This window comes from Globicephala melas, chromosome 11 (genome assembly GCF_963455315.2).
Source record: "Globicephala melas chromosome 11, mGloMel1.2, whole genome shotgun sequence".
In the NCBI taxonomy this organism is placed as follows: Eukaryota; Metazoa; Chordata; class Mammalia; order Artiodactyla; family Delphinidae; genus Globicephala; species Globicephala melas.
This window is the reverse complement of record NC_083324.2, coordinates 98,756,439-98,773,704: the sequence shown is the minus strand read 5'-3', so window position 1 is coordinate 98,773,704 and position 17,266 is coordinate 98,756,439. Positions and strand designations below refer to the sequence as shown.

The following is a 17,266-nucleotide window of genomic DNA, read 5'->3' as shown; positions in this document are numbered from 1 at the left end:
ACTTGGGGGTGGCTCTGCAGGCCACGACTCTAGAAGTGAGGCCCTCACCGCTCCCTCCCGCGGCCCAAGCAGAAGCCGGCTTTCTGCCTGCCTCTCAGGAGCCACGTGAGCCCTGGGGTCTGCCCTCCTTTAGAGCCAACTCGAAAATCTCTCTAGCCTCCCAAAGGAAAGAGAGGAACACCAGACACTCCTGAAACGGCCACCTGAACCTACACGAGGCTAGAGGATTCCCTTCAATTCAGAGAAACCAGCCTGGAATTCGGCGTGTGGGGTCATTGAATCCGGAGGCCTGCATCCTCTTTGCACGTTTCCCACCTGCAAGGCTGTGTGACCTTGGGGAAGTCACTGAGCTTCTCTGGGCTTATTTCCTCATTGGTAAAAGGAACAACAGATGGTCTCTAAGGTTCTGGCCATCTGAAATGAAACTCTGTGACTCCTGCTGGGATCCTGCAGCAGTTTTTCTTCCAAGGGCGAGGCAGGCGTGAAGTGCAGAAAATGGCCACGGGAAGCCAGCTGACGATCGGAGCCTGGGGACCCCGGGCACAGAGATCATGGGTGTCCATGCTCTCCCGAGACGTGCCAGTTGACTGTTTCCATGACAACGCCAGGGCACTGAGGGGAGGTCAGTGTGCTACCCCCGGGTCTGGACAAGCAAGCCTGGGGGAAATTCTAACGCGAGGCTGAAGAAAAGGCTGTGGGCTGAGCTGAGGGCCTGTGGCTCTTTTCCCGAAGCCGAGCTGTAATCACATCACCAAGTAGCCCTGTGTCTTCCCCAGCACATTACAGAGCGGCTTCATGTCTGCAGAGGTGAGCTGCTGTGATCAGCAGTGGTGGTGAGTTCTGAACAGCCGGGCTGTGATGTCGAGCAGGCAGTCAGGCTGCCTGGGGGGAATCTGGGCGGCCAGCCATCATCTGTAAGCGGGGCAGGCTGACAGCACCTGCAGACCACGCACCCAGAGCAGACGCTCCCCAGGGACCCATCAGGTCCAGCTTCCGCTCTCTGCCTGCCGCAGAGAAGCTGGCAAAGCTCTGGGGCTTCCTGCCTCCCACAGAGAAAGAACAAGCGGGCTCAGAGCAGAGCCTGGTGACACTCGGACCCCACTGGGATCTGGGGAGGGCCTCTAGCAGGTGCATCCCGATAGATTGTCCCCAGACCCTCGGATGGAGGAGGTGACAGCAGAGCTCCCCACTGATGGCGGCTCAGGGATGGCGGGTCACCCAGGTAGTTACTTGCAGAAGGAAGGTAGCCACTCAGGGAAACGAAAATCACAGAGCCAGCCTTCTCTAGGAAATAGCAGGCAGGATGGTGGTGACAAAGGCCAGCTGGATCCTGGGGCCAGCTCATCACATCCCAGGGATACAGCCTTTCGGGAGGTGCTTCTCAGTTTCCTCCTCTGTAAAATGGGCTTAGACTAGGGAGTATGCAGAGGTGAACGGAGGTGATTCCAGGCACGTAATAAGTGCTCGCCTCCTAAAGGACAGGCACCCGGTCTCAGGGCTTTGTTCCATGACGGAGTCAGAGGAACAAAGAATCCTCTGCAGCCCAGCACCGTGTCTGCCGAAGAGTCCCTCTGGTCAGCTGGGCATTGAGGAAGGGGTGGAGGGGAGAGGGAGGAGAATGTAAAACTGGAGCTGTTAGAAGCTCCTGATCCAATGCCCCCGCACAGAAGTGCTCCCCAAATCCTAGCTCAACTCCCTAACCAGGCAGAAGAGTGAAAAAGCGAAGATACAGCCGGAGGAAAAACACCCACACCAATTGAACGTAGGGGGTGCATTTCACTCGGGATGGCGAGTATGTTTCTAGAAAGTTCCATGTGACATGGAAAATTTATAAATTGAATCATACTCCAAAAAAGGTTTTTACTAAAGTGTAATACACACCCTGAAAAGTGCACATATCACAAACCGAACACACCTATGAAGCCCCTCCCCACGGCCCCTCCGGTCACTCACCCCCTGAGGGCAACCACTGTCCTGACTTCTAAGAGCATAGGTTATTTTCTGCCAGGTTTTACTTTATTTAGAGGGATTCACAGAGTTTATGCTCTTTTGTGTCTGTCTTCTTTGGCTTAACCTCGTGTTTGTAAATTTCATCCGTGTTGTTGCATGTAGCTGTGGGTTCATTCTCATTGCTGTGGAATATTCCATTGTGTGACTATATCACGGCTTATGTCCTTTCAACCATTGACTGGCATGTGTATAATGACCAATTTACCGATTTGTTGTAGATGTATTCTACAACAAATAGTGCAGATCGGCACATCCTAATGCATGTGTGTCCGTGCATTTCTGTTGGGTGGAATCTTTGGGTCAGAGGTTATGCCTCTATGCAGTTTTATAAATATTGTCAAACTGATATCTGTAGTAGTGTACCAATTCCCCCTCTCACTAGCAGTGAGTGGGAGTTCCAGTTTTTCCATATCTCTGTCGACAAACACTTAACTATTCTCTGTGTTTTTCATTTTAGCCATGCTGGTGGGTGTCTGTTGGTATTAGGTTATGGTTTTGATTTGTATTTGCATGATGGCTAAGGAAGTTGAGCATAGTTTTCTATGTCACCAGCCACTTAGAGAAACTTTTAAAGGAAATGCTTTATCAAGCATTTTGTTCATTTTTCTGTTGGGTGGTCCGTTCTATGCTTACTGATTTGTAGGATTGCTACGAAGACCATTCTTTTGAAAACGGGAGAATCCTTTTGTGGTATGAATAGTGTTTGACTCTACGTTTAGGAATCTGAATATTGGGTTTTCTCAGAAGTAAGTCACACAAGTCCTTACAAATTTCAACAGGGAGATAGATCTAAGCCTGGGGAAATTCAGCCTCAAACTTTCCCGTCTACAAAGGCTTCTCCTGAAACAGAAGAAGACAGGTGCTTTTTCCTCCAGTTCATTTCATGCTGGTTTGCCGAGGTGGATGGGCATGGTCGTCCCATAGGGGCTGGAATGAAAAGGACAGTGAGTTGGTGGACAGTGGGGCAACTGAGGTGGGTGTGTAGTCCTGCCATGGGACTTGTTATGTAACCGGGCACATCGACATGCTCAACGAGACCCCGTGGGATGAGATTTCACCTGACAGGATTGTCAAGGGATGAATATGAGTGGTGGAGGGCTCATGAGTTAGATGGGCAGGTATCTGGAGAACCAGTGTCAGCTCAACCAAGAAAAATACTTTTGCTTAATTTGGGCAAAAATATCTCTGGCAGCCCCCCAGGTGAGCGCAGATGCGCCACTGGGAAGCTTTAAGACTCTGCTACTATATTCCTAGGTGTGAAGGACAAGGACCCGCACTCATCCCAAGTCTACGTTTCAGAGAATGGCCACCAGCTGTGTCCCACCAGCCACCCTGCATGTACAGCAGATCCCGTAGCCTTTGGATACTGTTATGAACGGACTTTCCCTTTTCATTTTCACTTTACACAGTGCAATATAGAAATATTTGTCCTTTATTGAATTGAAATGAAGCCCAGGAAAAAGTTCTTGGATTTCATTCATTCAGTAAACTTATACTGAGCACCTACGATATGCCAGGTATCCTACTAGAAGACAAAGAAATAAATAACAGAAAGTTTTACCCTCAAAAATCTCACAATATTGTGGGGGAAATAAAAAATTAAACAATTAATGTTTAATTGTTGTGAGTGGTGGTGAGACAGAGGTTTGTGGAGTGTTAACAGGGAAGGGGCCCTAACCAGTGGCTGAGGAGGGGGACCAACAGGGGTGAGAAGTCTGGGGAAAGGCTCCCTGGGGTAGCCAATGCCTTTACATCTATTTCTTCCCGTCATCTGTAAAGGGGATCTATTTGTGAAAAGTTAGGTACTCACAGAACCCCACCATGCATTAGAGCAGAAGGAAAAGATTTCCAATTTTCCATCCTATTTAAATACCCCATGCTGTTATACCTAGGGTCCTCATGACTTATTTTAATAAACCCTTTTTCCCATTTTGAACATGAACTCATTGAAAGTTAATTAAAATGATGTAAAATGTGACCTTCTGTGAATTAATCAATGTTAGAAAAAAATGAGCTTATTTTCTTCTCCTTCCTGTTACTCACCTATAAAACCCAAGAAAACATTCCCCATCCCTTTACAAAGCATTGTCAGGACTCATGCTTCTCAACATCTTTCTCCTGCTTGCAACCGCAGGAACGGGCTGGTGGGCAAGAAATAGGAACTTGAGGATGTGTTGTGCTGTAATTCAGCAGAGAGTCCCTCTAACAGGCGGGGGCTAAGACAAGTGGAGAGTAAGAGAAAAGGGGAGGAGTTCATTATAGGTCAGGGTGTGGCGTGTAAGCTAGAATCTATCCCCAAATCCAGCTGAGCTACTGAGTCAGAGGCTGAGGGAGCTAGAAGCTCATAGGTGCTCCTCTGGGTGGAGCGTATGACAAAATCTCAGCTGAGTGCATGGAGATGAGGTTGGTTGCAAGGGATAGAAACCCTAACTCACCACGATCGGAACAACTAAGCGGTTTATTATCTCACGTAATGAGTCCAGACGGACGGCAGCTCCAGGGTTGCTTAATTCACCAGCTCCCCAATGTCTCGACCACACAGGTTATTTCCATCTTTCTACTTTGCCATCCAAAATGTTTTGACTTATCCTCATTGACTGCTCTCCTAATGGACCCAAGAAGACTGCTGTGGTTTTAAGAACAAGACACAGACTCCAAGCCCCAAAGTTTCATCAGCGAATTTCCTGCTTAGGTGCACTGGCTAAAGTTGCACCCATGCCCAAGCCTAAAGCAACCGTTTGTCAGGGGACAGGAGTCCATCACATTCAGCCCAGGCCATGAACTCTCAGCCCTGGTTAAGGTGATGGCCTAGATTTCCCCAAAGGACTTGGATGAAGATGAACAAAATCGGATTCCATTTATAAGGAAATGGGTTGTTGGCAGAACAGAAGGCACCTGCGAGGTGTCCACGCTAACAGAGAGGTTCCTGCTTCCTTGGCTTGGAATTGAGGGCGCAGCCTTGGGGATTCAGGGTTTGCCCCTTTGATCATCTCATTTCTTCTTTGCGGCCGCAGGTAGTCATTGGAACCAGAAGAGACAAATGAGCATAGCAGTGTATGATGAGGAGACAATTTTGTCACAGTGAGAGCGCTGGGGACCAGACTGTTTGTGAGCAGCGGGGGAAGCCCTTAGCAAAGTTGTGGAGCGCCCAAAGCTCAGCTTCTGATGGGTGGGGTCTCCCCATTCTGTGTCTTCTCTCCCCACCCCATATCCCACCCAAGGGACCCAGAGTTTCCCTCTTCTCCTCTCTGCCCCATCAACGCCTCCAAGTGGAAAAGCATCGAACATTCACACTAAGCTTCACATGACGATGAGCCCAGAAGAGGGTTTAAAAACAGACTTCCCTGAGGTCCCCAGCATGGTCAAGGATGGGGAAGGTGTCTGGAGAGCAGGAGATGTCTGGAAGCCTCCTCCCCCTGAGCCAGCCCTTCACTCCCGACAGGCGCGTGGAGGGCTCACGGTCCTGACCTTCCGCGTGGATGAGCCAGTCACCTGCCAGCCAGGGGCCTTGCTGTCTGCACCTTTGCCCAGCTTCCTCCTCCATTTCCTGCTTCCTCGCTCTCCTCCCAATAAATCACCTTCACACGAGTCCTCATCTCAGAGTCCGCTTCCGGGGGACCACTTGAAATAGCAGATACATTGGAGAATCAGAATTTCAAAAATCCCAGGCCCTGTTGAGTAGCTGAGAGGGGTCTTAGGGTACAGTACCTCCCACCACAGTTTTCACATTCACAAATCAAGATATCACAGGCACAGACTTTGGTGTGAAATAGAACCCCTGAGCCCCGTGGGGACTCAGAGAAGTTCATATCAGCTCATCAGCACACACTTGGGGCTTCAAAGCGTTCCGAGAGCTGGGGCTCAGCCCGCAGGTAGCCAGGTCCTCTGAAAAAGGAATTGGAACCAGCAGAGAGGGTCTCTAGCAATTGAGTTAGACTGTGCTTCTCAGCAGGATATTACGTTGTGAACAGGTAGACTCCAGATGGCAGAAGATGAAGTTCCCGAGATCCGCGCTCAGATCACACCACCTGCCACAGCAGAGGTGGTTCAGCTCTGACCACGTACGAAGCCCTTCCTTTCTCTTCTGCCCCGACGTACAGTCTCCTTGGCTCTGATTAGGCCTGCCCTTGCTTAGGAGCTTTTGATTGCCCCCAGATGTGGAGATCTGCTCAGTGATGATCTCAGAGCAGGTGCGTACAAGGCTGCACCTCGCGTCACCTGAGGGGCTCCTGTGGCTTTAATCACTGCACTGAGCATTGCAAACTGCCACCCAGACCCCCTCAGTCAGGACTTGCTGTCCAGCCGTGGGGAGGCTGCCCAAATCTAATGCCTGAGGGATGTGCGGCCACGAAGATCTGGGCATCACAGCCCAACCGGGAACAGCTCTGAAGAGCCATCGGGCCCCCCTCCTCCCATGGGGTTGACCAAGACCGTCACTGGGATTGGCTCCGTTTCTTTCTCTGCCTGTTTCTCCTTCCTTCCCTTCCTTTACCCAGGCGTTTGACTACTGAATCAACATTCTGTACAAAAAACTCCATCTCAGAGCCTGCTTTCAAGGGCTGCCAACCCGCAACTGTCACGTTTCTCTCCCTCAACAGCCAGGACCATCCCTGAGAGCACCAGGGTTGGCAAATATGATGGCCACACATGGACTCAAGCCCTCTGGGTCAAGGACACAGAGAAGAGAAAGTCTCAGAAGGTGCATTTGGGGGATGGTGCAGTAGCCACAGCACCCTCGTTTGGACGCACGCAGCAGGTGAAGAGGCTTTTGTGGTGGGGCAGGGGATTACAGTCTCTGAGCATCCTTTGCCCAGAGCGTTTCCGTGTCTATTCCGGTCATCCTCCCTGTGTGTGCCATTCCTTCACCCTCACATCCAAACCCTTGGCAAGTTAGAAAGTCCTGCAGATCTGCGATAAAATACATTTTGAATCCATCTACTCCTGTCTCTCTCCTCTGTCTCCACCCCAGCTAAAGCCACAATCGTCCCTTACCTGGGTTATATGCACCTTGCCTCCTTCATTCATTCTCTATACTATAGTCAGCATGGTTTTTGAATAATTATATTTTTCATCTCTAAAAGCTCTCATTGGTTCTTTTCGTAATTGCCAGTTCTTGATCATAACCATCTTTTTTCATGTGACGTATAGATACCTTCCCTATCTCTCTAAAGGCACTAAATACGTGGACTGGAAATTTTCTGTTCTGATGACACTAGTAGCTCAGTTTCCTCGGTTATAAGTTCTTTCTTTTGTTGGATTTGTTGACGCTCTTTTATGGGGTTTTATGGGGTTGGTCATCTTCAGATGATTAATGTGTACAGATTGTGTGAAAATCTCTGCATTTGCTGCAGCTCAGTAAACTACAGCTTGGTGTTCGGCCGGCCACTGGGGACATGAACGGGAGCTGTTGCCTCAGCCTGCAACGTGGGGAAGGTCGGCACCTGCCACCAGGCGGGGGGGTCTCACTGTCCCATCTGCACACGGGGGCTGCCTGTCCTCCAGGGTGCTGTTGGCCACCGAGGGCTCTACCTTGCCGTGCGCCAGCTCTCACGCTGCCAGGTCCTGGCTAGAGGCAGGAGCGCCCCCTCCCAGGAAAGCCCTCCTGCGGCTCAACCTGAGGGCCTCCCTGCATTCTTTCCTTTCACTGCATTGATCACGTGAGTTCATTAAATATTTGTTTGTCTGTGGTCAGCCTCACTCACTAAACCAAGCTCTATGAAGGCAGAGAGCAAGTCTGTTTGGAACATCAGTGGGTACGCAGTTCTCAACACTGCACTTAATACATGTTTCTTTCAAGAAGTAATTATTGAATAATGTGTTGTTTACACTTCTACATAAGATGCATTTAAATAAAGGATTCTTAGCTAAATGTAGCTTGAAAACAGCGGCAGGAAAGGCACCATATCAAGTAGGAACAAAGGATGATCTTTGGTTCTTCTCTTTAGATTCGTGGGGCGGAGGGATGAGCCAGGTTTCCTCTGTACGGGCCCCACGCCTGGAGGACTGCAGCCCAGCCGCTGTCCTAGGCTGACTCGGAACCCTGGCTTCATCTCCCGAGAACAGGGAGCTCATTTTCCCTCTGAACTCACAGCCTGCTGCCAGCAGAGAGGCGGGGCCTGCAGAAGCGGCTGCAGGACCGTTATGGGCATTGGAGGAGACTCTTCCATTAGTCTCTGGGTCCTGGGGGGCCCAGCAGGTAGGAGGTGGAGAGATGGAGGGAGGGCGGGCTGTGTGCTGCACCACTTTGGACTCCCTAGCAGCGCTGCTGTGCTATCTGCACCCGCCTGCCCACGCCCGGTCACAGTGGCTGCAGTTGGTGAGGGACCGTCCAGAAAAGAGAATGTTATGACCCTTGAGAAGGAGGGGCCTTGAGGATCACAGCTACTCTCCCCACCTCCTCTTAAAGGTAAGCGAGCTGGTCCTGAGCAGAGACGACCGCCCCAGGTCACGCAGGCCGGAAGAACAGCAGCTGGGGACAGAAATGAAAACGTCCCGCTCCCAGGGCGCTGCCCCTGCACCAGCTGCCCTCGCTCCGTTTCCTCCTCTCTCTCCCTTCCCCCGTCACTGCTCCGTCTGTATCCCGCCTTTTCCGACTGCTTCAGCCACGACCACAGCTGCAGGGACACCCGCCACGCCAGCAACTCCCATGCCCCTGCCACCCCCCACCATGCAACGTGCTTAACCCAGCTGGGCGCTGAGGGGCTTGTGGCCTCTGACCCTGTGGCCATCGCCTGACCGAAGCTCCCTGCATGTCATCAGGCGGAAGCTGCAGTCTGGAGGCCAGGAGTGGGTTTGGCCGGGACACGCGGCAGACCAGGCTCGCTGAGCCTCTGCCCGGGCACTGGGCGTTAGTAACTCCCAGGGCACCGGCGAGGCTGGCCCTTGTCCCACGAGCCTGATTCTCAGATTCCAGACCTGCTTCCCTGGCACGAGAGCACTGTGGAGGCCCCTGGACTGTGTGTGGGTTCATCTGACAAGCTTAAGGGCTGACTTGTGTCCTGAGCTTCTCCTGCTGCCTGCCGCCCTGGTGCTATACCCCGCCCCCCATCGCCTCCAAGGCACAGTTATTGCTTCCTTCTTCCACCACTGTACCTGGTATGACATCTACTCCGACACCCAGCAAGCTGTAGTGCAGTGACCTGCTTAGTCTCTGTCTCCTTGAGGGGAGAACCTGTCTCCAGCACCCAAGGATGCTGGTGCTTCAGGGCCTCTGTCATTGCTGGCTGGCTGGGGTCCTGGACACCTGGGATGCAAATCTGGGTGCAAAGGGGAGGATGGGAGACAGAGCATGGCTCCCCCAGCCCCAAACTTCTCCCCTCCCCCTCCTTTTTCCCCCTCTAGCTGGGACCACGGGTGACCAGGGCAGCTGCTGGTTCCCTGTTATGTCACAGCCCTCAACTAACCAGAGCCTGGCAAGACCTCGAGGTGGGTGTGAGGGGGCCCTGGAGCGTGCCTGACAAGCTGGATTTCCAGAGTGACCCATCCTGGTAGGAGCATTTTCTAGCGTGTGTCTGTGGAACACTGGGTCCCTGCTGTGCTCTGGGAATAAAAGGTTCTGAGACCATCCAAGTGTGGGAAAGGCTGCTGACTTACAGGCATATCCCTGTTGAAACTTCACAGCACTGAGTATTAAAAGCTCTGAGTGACGCTACAGTAAGAAATGTGAATTATAAAACTGTGAAACCAAAAGCTAAATACTAGGGGAGAAGCCCCTCCGCTGACCCAGAAGTGAACCGGGTGCCTCGGGGGAGAGCCCGGCCTCCCCGGGGCCTGGGCTTCTGTCCTCACAGACAACACTACACTCCGTCCACCCACCTGGGCTCAGGCCGTCAGCCCCTCTCCTCTGTGTTTTGTCTGTGCCCACTTGCAATTTCTAAAAAAACGAAGAAACAGTTTGAGCCCAGACAGAGCTGGCCAATGAAATGCCAAGCTGGAGCATTACAGCATCAGCGAGGCCGCCCATTGGCTGGCTGGCCCTGAGGAGATGGCTGCAACTCCCCAGCCCCTCCCCTCATCCCCAGCCTTAAGAGGCTTCCGTGAGGACTCGGGGTGCTGGAAAAGTCGAGATGCCCTTGGCTGTGGGCCCCCTTAGCCTGTCAGCCTGTCCATCCTGCAAGCCTGTGGTGGGGCACCCCTGCCTTCCAGCCTTGGTCTCACATCACCGGATCCTGGGCTGAGACCCGCAGTGCCATACTTCTGTCACAGTGGTGTTTATGCCCAACCCGGGGCAAGGGTGCTGGGATGTTTTCCTCTTTGAGCAGATTAACCCTTCCTTCAAAGTTAGCCCAGGTCCCCTTTCCACTAAGGAACCCCCTCTGCCTGCCCCCGCTGACATTAATCTCCTCTTAAGCTCTCAGTAACTCATTCGTTGTTGGTACCCATCATTTGGCACTTGTTGCAAATGTTGTATTGTGGTGCAATGCAACACCCATTCCTCCTTTCTACCATTATATAAAACCTGATTTTAGCTGGGCACACATATTCTGCCATAAAGACTACATTCCCAGTTCCCTTAAACTAGCTGTGACTGAGTTCTGGCCAATGGCAGGTTCATGTTCAGCTTCAAGAAAATGTTCCTAAAGGGAGGAGGTGTGCCCTCTAATGTACCTTCCACTCTCTTGATGGCTGGAATGGAGATATGATATCTGGAGCTCAAGCAGCCATCTTGGGCCATGAGGGAGCACACTAGGATTGGGGAATAGTGAGATAGAAGAAGCCTGGTCCCTGATGATTTGGGAAACAGCATATCAGCCCTGGACTGCCTACCTCTGGACATACATTTTTATGTGTTATCAGGTATTTTGGGGGGTATATGATTGTATTAACCAGGGCTCTCCAGAGAAACAGAACTAATAAGGTATGTGTATATCAATAAAGAGAGGTTTATTTTAAAGAATGGGCTCACATGATTGTGGAGGCTGAAAAATCTGAAATCTGCAGACCCAGGGAAGAGCTGACGTTGCAGCTTGAGTCCAAAGCCAGTCTGCAGGCAGAATTCCCTCTTCTTCAGAGGACCTCACTCAGTATTTTCTCTTAAGGCCTTCAACTGATTGGACGAGGCCCCCCACATAATGGAGGATAATATGCTCTACTCAAAGTCTACTGATTTAAATCTTATTTGCATCTAAGAAATACCTTCACAGCAACATCTAAGCTGGTGTTTGACCCCAAAGTGTTTACTATGGCTGTTATGGGCTGAATTATGTCCCCTCCAAATCCTTATGTTGACGTCTTAGGCCCCCCTACTTTGGAATATGACTGCATTTGACGATAAGCTCTTTAAAGAGGTGATTAAGTTAAAATGAGCCTGCTAGGGTGCATCCTGATCTGGTCTGACAGATGTCCTTAACAGAAGAGGAGATTAGGACACACAGAGGGACAGCAGGCGTATGGGTGTACAGAGGGATGAGCATGTGAGGACACAGCGAGAAGGCGGCTGTCTGCTCTCCAAGGAGAGAGGCCTCAGGAGAAACCAACCCTGCTGCCACCTTGATCTTGTACTTCCAGCCTCCAGAACTGGGAGGAAATACACTTCTGTTTTTTAAGTCAGCCAATCTGTGGTGTTTTTTATGACAGCCCAAGCATATGAACACACCTGACCTAGCCAAGTTGGCAATAAAATGAACCCTCACGACGGTGCTTCATTTTTATTTATTTATGTTTTTCGCGGTACATGGGCCTCTCACTGTTGTGGCCTCTCCCGTTGCGGAGCACAGGCTCCGGATGCGCAGGCTCAGCGGCCATGGCTCACGGGCCCAGCCACTCCGCGGCACGTGGGATCTTCCTGCACCGGGGCACCTGCGTCCCCTGCAACGGCAGGCGGACTCTCAACGACTGCACCACCAGGGAAGCCCCTGCGACGGTGCTTCTTTACCGTGACTGTGGGGACTTTGGAGCCAGGCACGATTTGTTCATCTCTGGGGGTCAGGCAAGTTCTCATACCGTGCAAGGAGCCTGGGCTCCGGATTCTTTGGTGCTGGGGGGTGATGGACGGTGGTAAGTAGGGGAGTGCCATGGTCAAATGTGGGCTTTGGAGATTCTCTCTGGACCCACTGACAGGTAGAGGAGGGCGAGCCTGCAGTCAGGGAGGTCGGTTTAGAAGCTGGCACAGAAGAACAGAGAGATGCCAAGGGACAGTGCCAAGGGTAAGAGGACAACGTAGTAGCGGACCGACCTGCTAAACTGGGGAGGAGGCGGTCTAGGAGGAATTCCACGTGTCCAGGTTGAGAGGCTGGGTGGACGATGACGCCACCAACCAAAGCAAAGCATGCAGGTTATTTCTCCTTCACGGTGGGCAGGGGTGGGAGCGGGGCAGCAGTTCATCAGGTCTCAGGCATGCTGAGCTCTATACGCCTGGGGGACGTCACGGAGGGCTTGCGGGGGCAGTTTCATGGGCCAGTTCGGAGCTCAAGGGGCAGTCTGGTTGGAAACCCAGATTTCTATGTCTGTTTCTATCCAGCAATTAAATTTCTAGGAGCAGCGAACTTTCCCACCATACATGCATGTCTCAAAATTTCCTCAACATGCATGGCTCTGTGGTTTTTCTTTCTTTTTTAAAAAATTGTCAATATAATGTAAATTTCAGAAAAGAATCAGGCACTTTGAAGACCCCCCTGCCACCTGAGAAAAGCCCAGTTTCATAGCAAACATAACTCACGTTTTATTGGCTCGGGGTCTGTCTTTCTTTTATTCAGAATCTTTGGCTCTCTCCCACCTAATATCCGGACTACCTTAGTGTTCAAAGGGGCCTGCCCTTGGGCTGCATGGGGAAGTCTGGCTATGCTTCTAAAGGCAGATTTCCCTAGAAAAAGCTTTCTTTCCCCATCTGGAACTTTCTCCCAGGAGCCAACACCCATTCCTGATGAAGGCCTCCCAGTATCCCGCCCGGAACCAGCAAGTAGGGAGAGAGCAAAGTGGGATCAGGTAGTGGCCTGGACCTTTAGAACCTGCATTTGAATGTCTCCTGCTGACTGTGACCCAGGCAAGCCTCTGTCTCTCTCATTACCGAGCACCTGCTCTGTGCCAGGTCCGCGAGCTCTCTGGCGACATCTGGGCCTCACCATCCTCGTTTAACAAAGGAGGTCAATATACCTGCCCTGCAGAGTAATTGTCACACATAAAATGAAATAATAAATGTGGAAGGGCCTCTCACCATGCCTGCCTTGGAGTGGAAAGTCCGTCACTATCAGGGCATTCTGTGTCTGAAAACCTCACCTCTAATTACTCTCTTTTCCTCCCCAGTTAAACACAAAAGTGGCAGCAGCAGCAGCAGCAACAAAATGCAATCCAATGTACTTGTTCTAACCACTTCCCACTGGAGGAACGTCGGCCTCCTTGCTTAGTTAGAAACGACAGGCTCCTGGACCTCGTGGGAAGCCCCGAGCTGCTTGATTGGTTGGTTCCCATTGCTGCATCCTGTTCTGAAGGCTTCTCGTTTGGGGAATTCACATGCTAAGGCAATGGTGTATCACCCCCAATCTAGCAGGTGCGACAGTCACCCCACCTGGCAGGAAATGAAATAGGGAGTTGGGTTAACTCACTGTTACCCAGCAGGGACTTCTAGCCCCCAAAGACTGACGAAGCTGGGGTCTCCCCTACAGGGGAGGGGGCTCCTTGTGGGGAGGCCTTCGTTCCTTCCGGCTTCTCAGAGGAAATGCAGAAATCGCAGGGAAGCACCGTTGGGCCCCGCTGGCCCTGCTCTTGGGACGAGGTTCCTCCTCTGTGTCTGCCATGCAACAGAGCAGCCTCCTTAAGGCCCCTCTACCTGCAGATGCCTCTGATGAGGACATCGCTGTCTGGCTATTTCTTTCTGCAAACGCTGATGACATCCTGAGCACCTTTGCTGAGTGAACCTTCGCGAACTAGCTCTGAATTCCTCCTCGTCTTGGTAGAGCCACGTGGGCTCGTCCTGAGCTGTTTTCCATACAATCCTCAGAATGACGGTGGTGGTGATGAAGGTGCTAATGATGTTGTAGAATCCGCAGTAGCTCCGTTTATTGCCCTGTTTGGCTTAAGAGCTGGCAGGTCACCAGGGCCGGGCTGGCGTGCCTCGCGCGCACTGTACCACTTAGTTTCCCCACTATACAGCCCGGTAGGCAGCCACTATCATCAGCCCGCTTTTTTTTTTTTTTTAATTTAATTTTATTTATTTTTTATACAGCAGGTCCTTATTAGTCATCAGTTTTATACACATCAGTGTATACATGTCAATCCCAATCTCCCAATTCATCCCACCACCACCACCACCACCCGCCGCTTTCCCCCCTTGGTGTCCATACGTTTGTTCTCTACATCTGTGTCTCAGTTTCTGCCCTGCAAACGGTTCATCTGTACCATTTTTCTAGGTTCCACATATATGCGTTAATATACGATATTTGTTTTTCTCTTTCTGACTCACTTCACTCTGTATGACAGACTCCAGATCCATCCACGTCTCTGCAAAGGACCCAATTTCGTTCCTTTTCATGGCTGAGTAATATTCCATTGTATACATGTACTACATCTTCTTGGTGGGAATGTAAACTGATACAGCCACTATGGAGAACAGTATGGAGGTTCCTTAAAAAACTAAAAATAGAACCTACCATATGACCCAGCAATCCCACTACTGGGCATAGACCCAGAGAAAACCATAACTCAAAAAGGGACAAGTACCACAATGTTCATTGCAGCTCTGTTTACAATAGCCAGGACATGGAAGCAACCTAAGTGTCCATCGACAGCCCCGCTTTTGAAACAAGGATTCAAAGAGGTGAAGAACTCGCCCAAGGCCACACAGCCAGCAGTGGCAGAGCCACTGGTACCCAGGCCTGTCTGCGTGAAGCTGGTGCTTGGCCGCACCCCTGGCAGTGGGGCCGTCCTTGCTGGTGGCAGGGCTGCCTGAGCATCCTGGGCTCTGGCGGGAGAGGCCTCCTTCCTGCAGGGCCTCCTTGGGCAGGGGTGGAGGAGGGGTGGCCCGGCTCAGCTCTGCCAGCAGGGGGGACAGAGCGGGGAGGCGGGCTGTCTATTGATTGACTGAAATTGGATTTGTTGACACAAACTGGCAGCATTTCACGGTGATGAAAGGGTTGCCCACCGGCCTCATAACAAGCAGAGATTTCCCTGAGGGCTGCTGGAGCCGCTGGTGTGCTGCTTTGTCAGGAGAAGAAAGCAATTAGGAGGACAGGGGAGGTTATTAGGCCTTATTGCTCCCCTCAGCTCCTGCGTCCGCTGCGTGGGGGAGGCACGGATTTCAGGCTCCCCAGGCTGCGTGCTGAGTCCTGTTCCCGCCGCATCCACTGCGCGCTGCCCATCTGGGGACAAAAAACTCGCAGGCACTGAGTCCAAAGCAGGAGGAGAAGGCACACCCGGATTCAGGTCACCAGAAGAAACCGGCAGGTGAAACCAGCATTTGCCAACTTTAAAGATTACATTGCTGTATTTTAGACACAAATCCATGAATGCACGACACACACATCTCTCTACCTTGCTTTCTCCATCCCTTTTCACGTCTTGTCACCTTAAAAGTATTCAGACTGGTATAGTTTATTATTTATTTATTTATTTTTATTTATTTTTTGGCTGCGTTGGGTCTTCGTTGCTACGCGCGGGCTTTCTCTAGTTGTGGCGAGCGGGGGCTGCTCTTCGTTGCGGTGCGCGGGCTTCTCATTGCAGTGGCTTCTCTTGTTGCAGAGCACGAGTTCTAGGCGCGTGGGCTTCAGTAGTTGTGGCACGTGGGCTCAGTAGTTGCGGCCCATGGGCTCTAGAGCGCAGGCTCAGTAGTTGTGGCGCACGGGCTTAGTTGCTCCGCAGCATGTGGGATCTTCCTGGACCAGGGCTTGAACCCGTGTCCCCTGCATTGGTAGACAGATGCTTAACCACTGCACCACCAGGGAAGCCCCCAGACTGGTATAGTTTAAAAGACATATTCAGGTAAGATGGTCCACTATACACGTCTGCAGAGGGACAGGTGAAGGAGACAGACGAGAGGAGGATGTACTTCCGTAGGGGACTCACTGCATTGCGTTAGTGACTGTTACTGGGACCTCAGAGATGCACAGGAGTGTGGGTGAGCAGATTAGGGTGGGTAACGGACTACCAGGAATGATGTCAACTCACATTTGTGTAAATGTTATAGCTAACAGAGCACTTTCACTGACATGGCTTTATTTTTTATTGTTGTGATAAAATAGACATAATATTTTCCATCTTAATCATTTTAAGTGTACAGTTCTGTGCCATTAAGTTCATTCATATTGTTCTGCTACCATCACCACCATCCACCCACAGAAATTTGTCATCTTCTCAAACTGAAACTCTGTCCCCATTCGATACTAACTCCTGTTCCCCCTTCCCCAGCCCCTGGCAACCACTGTTCTTTCTGTCTCTATGAACTTGACTGCTCTAGGAAACTCACACAATATTTGTTTTTTATTGACTCGCTTATTTCACTGAGCACAATGTCTTCAAGTTTCATCCACTTTGTAGCGTGTTCCAGAATTTCCAAAGCTGAACCATACACCGTTGTCTGCATAGACCATGTTTTGTTTATCCGTTCATCCATCAATGACACTTGGGCTGTTTCCGCCCTTTGGCTATTGTGAAAAATGCTGCTATGAACATGGGTGTATAAATATCGGGTCGAGACTCTGTTTTCACTTTCTTTGGTCGTGGACCCAGAAGAGTACTTGCCGAATCGTACGGTAATTCTATTGTCATTTTTTGAAGAAGTGCGATACCATTTTCCACAGCGGCTGTACCATTTAACATCCCTACCACCAACGCACAAGGGTTCTGATCTCTCCACATCCTTGCCAAAACTTGCTATTTTCTGTCTTTTTTTGATAGTAGCCATCCTAATGTATACAAGTGGTAACTCACTGTGATTTGGATTTACATTTTCCTAATGATTAGTGATGGTGAGCATCTTTTCATATACTTGCTGGTTATTTTTACATTTTCTTTTGAGAAATGTCTATTCAAGCCCTTTGCCCGTTTTTTGAGTTGTTTGTTTTAGTTATGTTGCTTTATTTTGATTCTTACAATGGCTGGGGCTAGAGTTATGGATAAACCCTGTTTTACAGAGAGGAAAATGAGAGTCACAGATGTTTGGGAACTTGCCTGAGGTTTCCCAGAGGGCAGGTGGGAAGGAAGGCAGGCCTTTGGGCTCTCAGCTCTGTGACTTTCGGAGCCTCTTTCTGGTGGCCTCCGGAACTGCTGACGGGGTTAGAGCCACTCAGGCTGAAAAGGAGTAGCTGCTGGCCACACCTGTGGGGGC

General features: G+C 50.9%; 1 protein-coding gene across 4 annotated transcripts in view; it reads left to right on the top strand.

The window, feature by feature from the left end:
- Positions 1-17,266, top strand: part of FARS2 (phenylalanyl-tRNA synthetase 2, mitochondrial) — a 509,124-nt gene that overhangs the window by 416,203 nt on the left and 75,655 nt on the right. Inside the window, exon 9 of one of the 4 annotated variants that reach the window (XM_060308105.1) lies at positions 8,417-8,436. The exons of the other annotated variants lie outside the window; for them this stretch is intronic. Within the exon in view, the coding sequence (XP_060164088.1) occupies positions 8,417-8,420 (4 nt within the window). The 3' untranslated portion in view covers positions 8,421-8,436. Of the gene's footprint in view, positions 1-8,416; positions 8,437-17,266 lie in introns of those variants that run through there. 4 annotated transcript variants of the gene reach the window in all.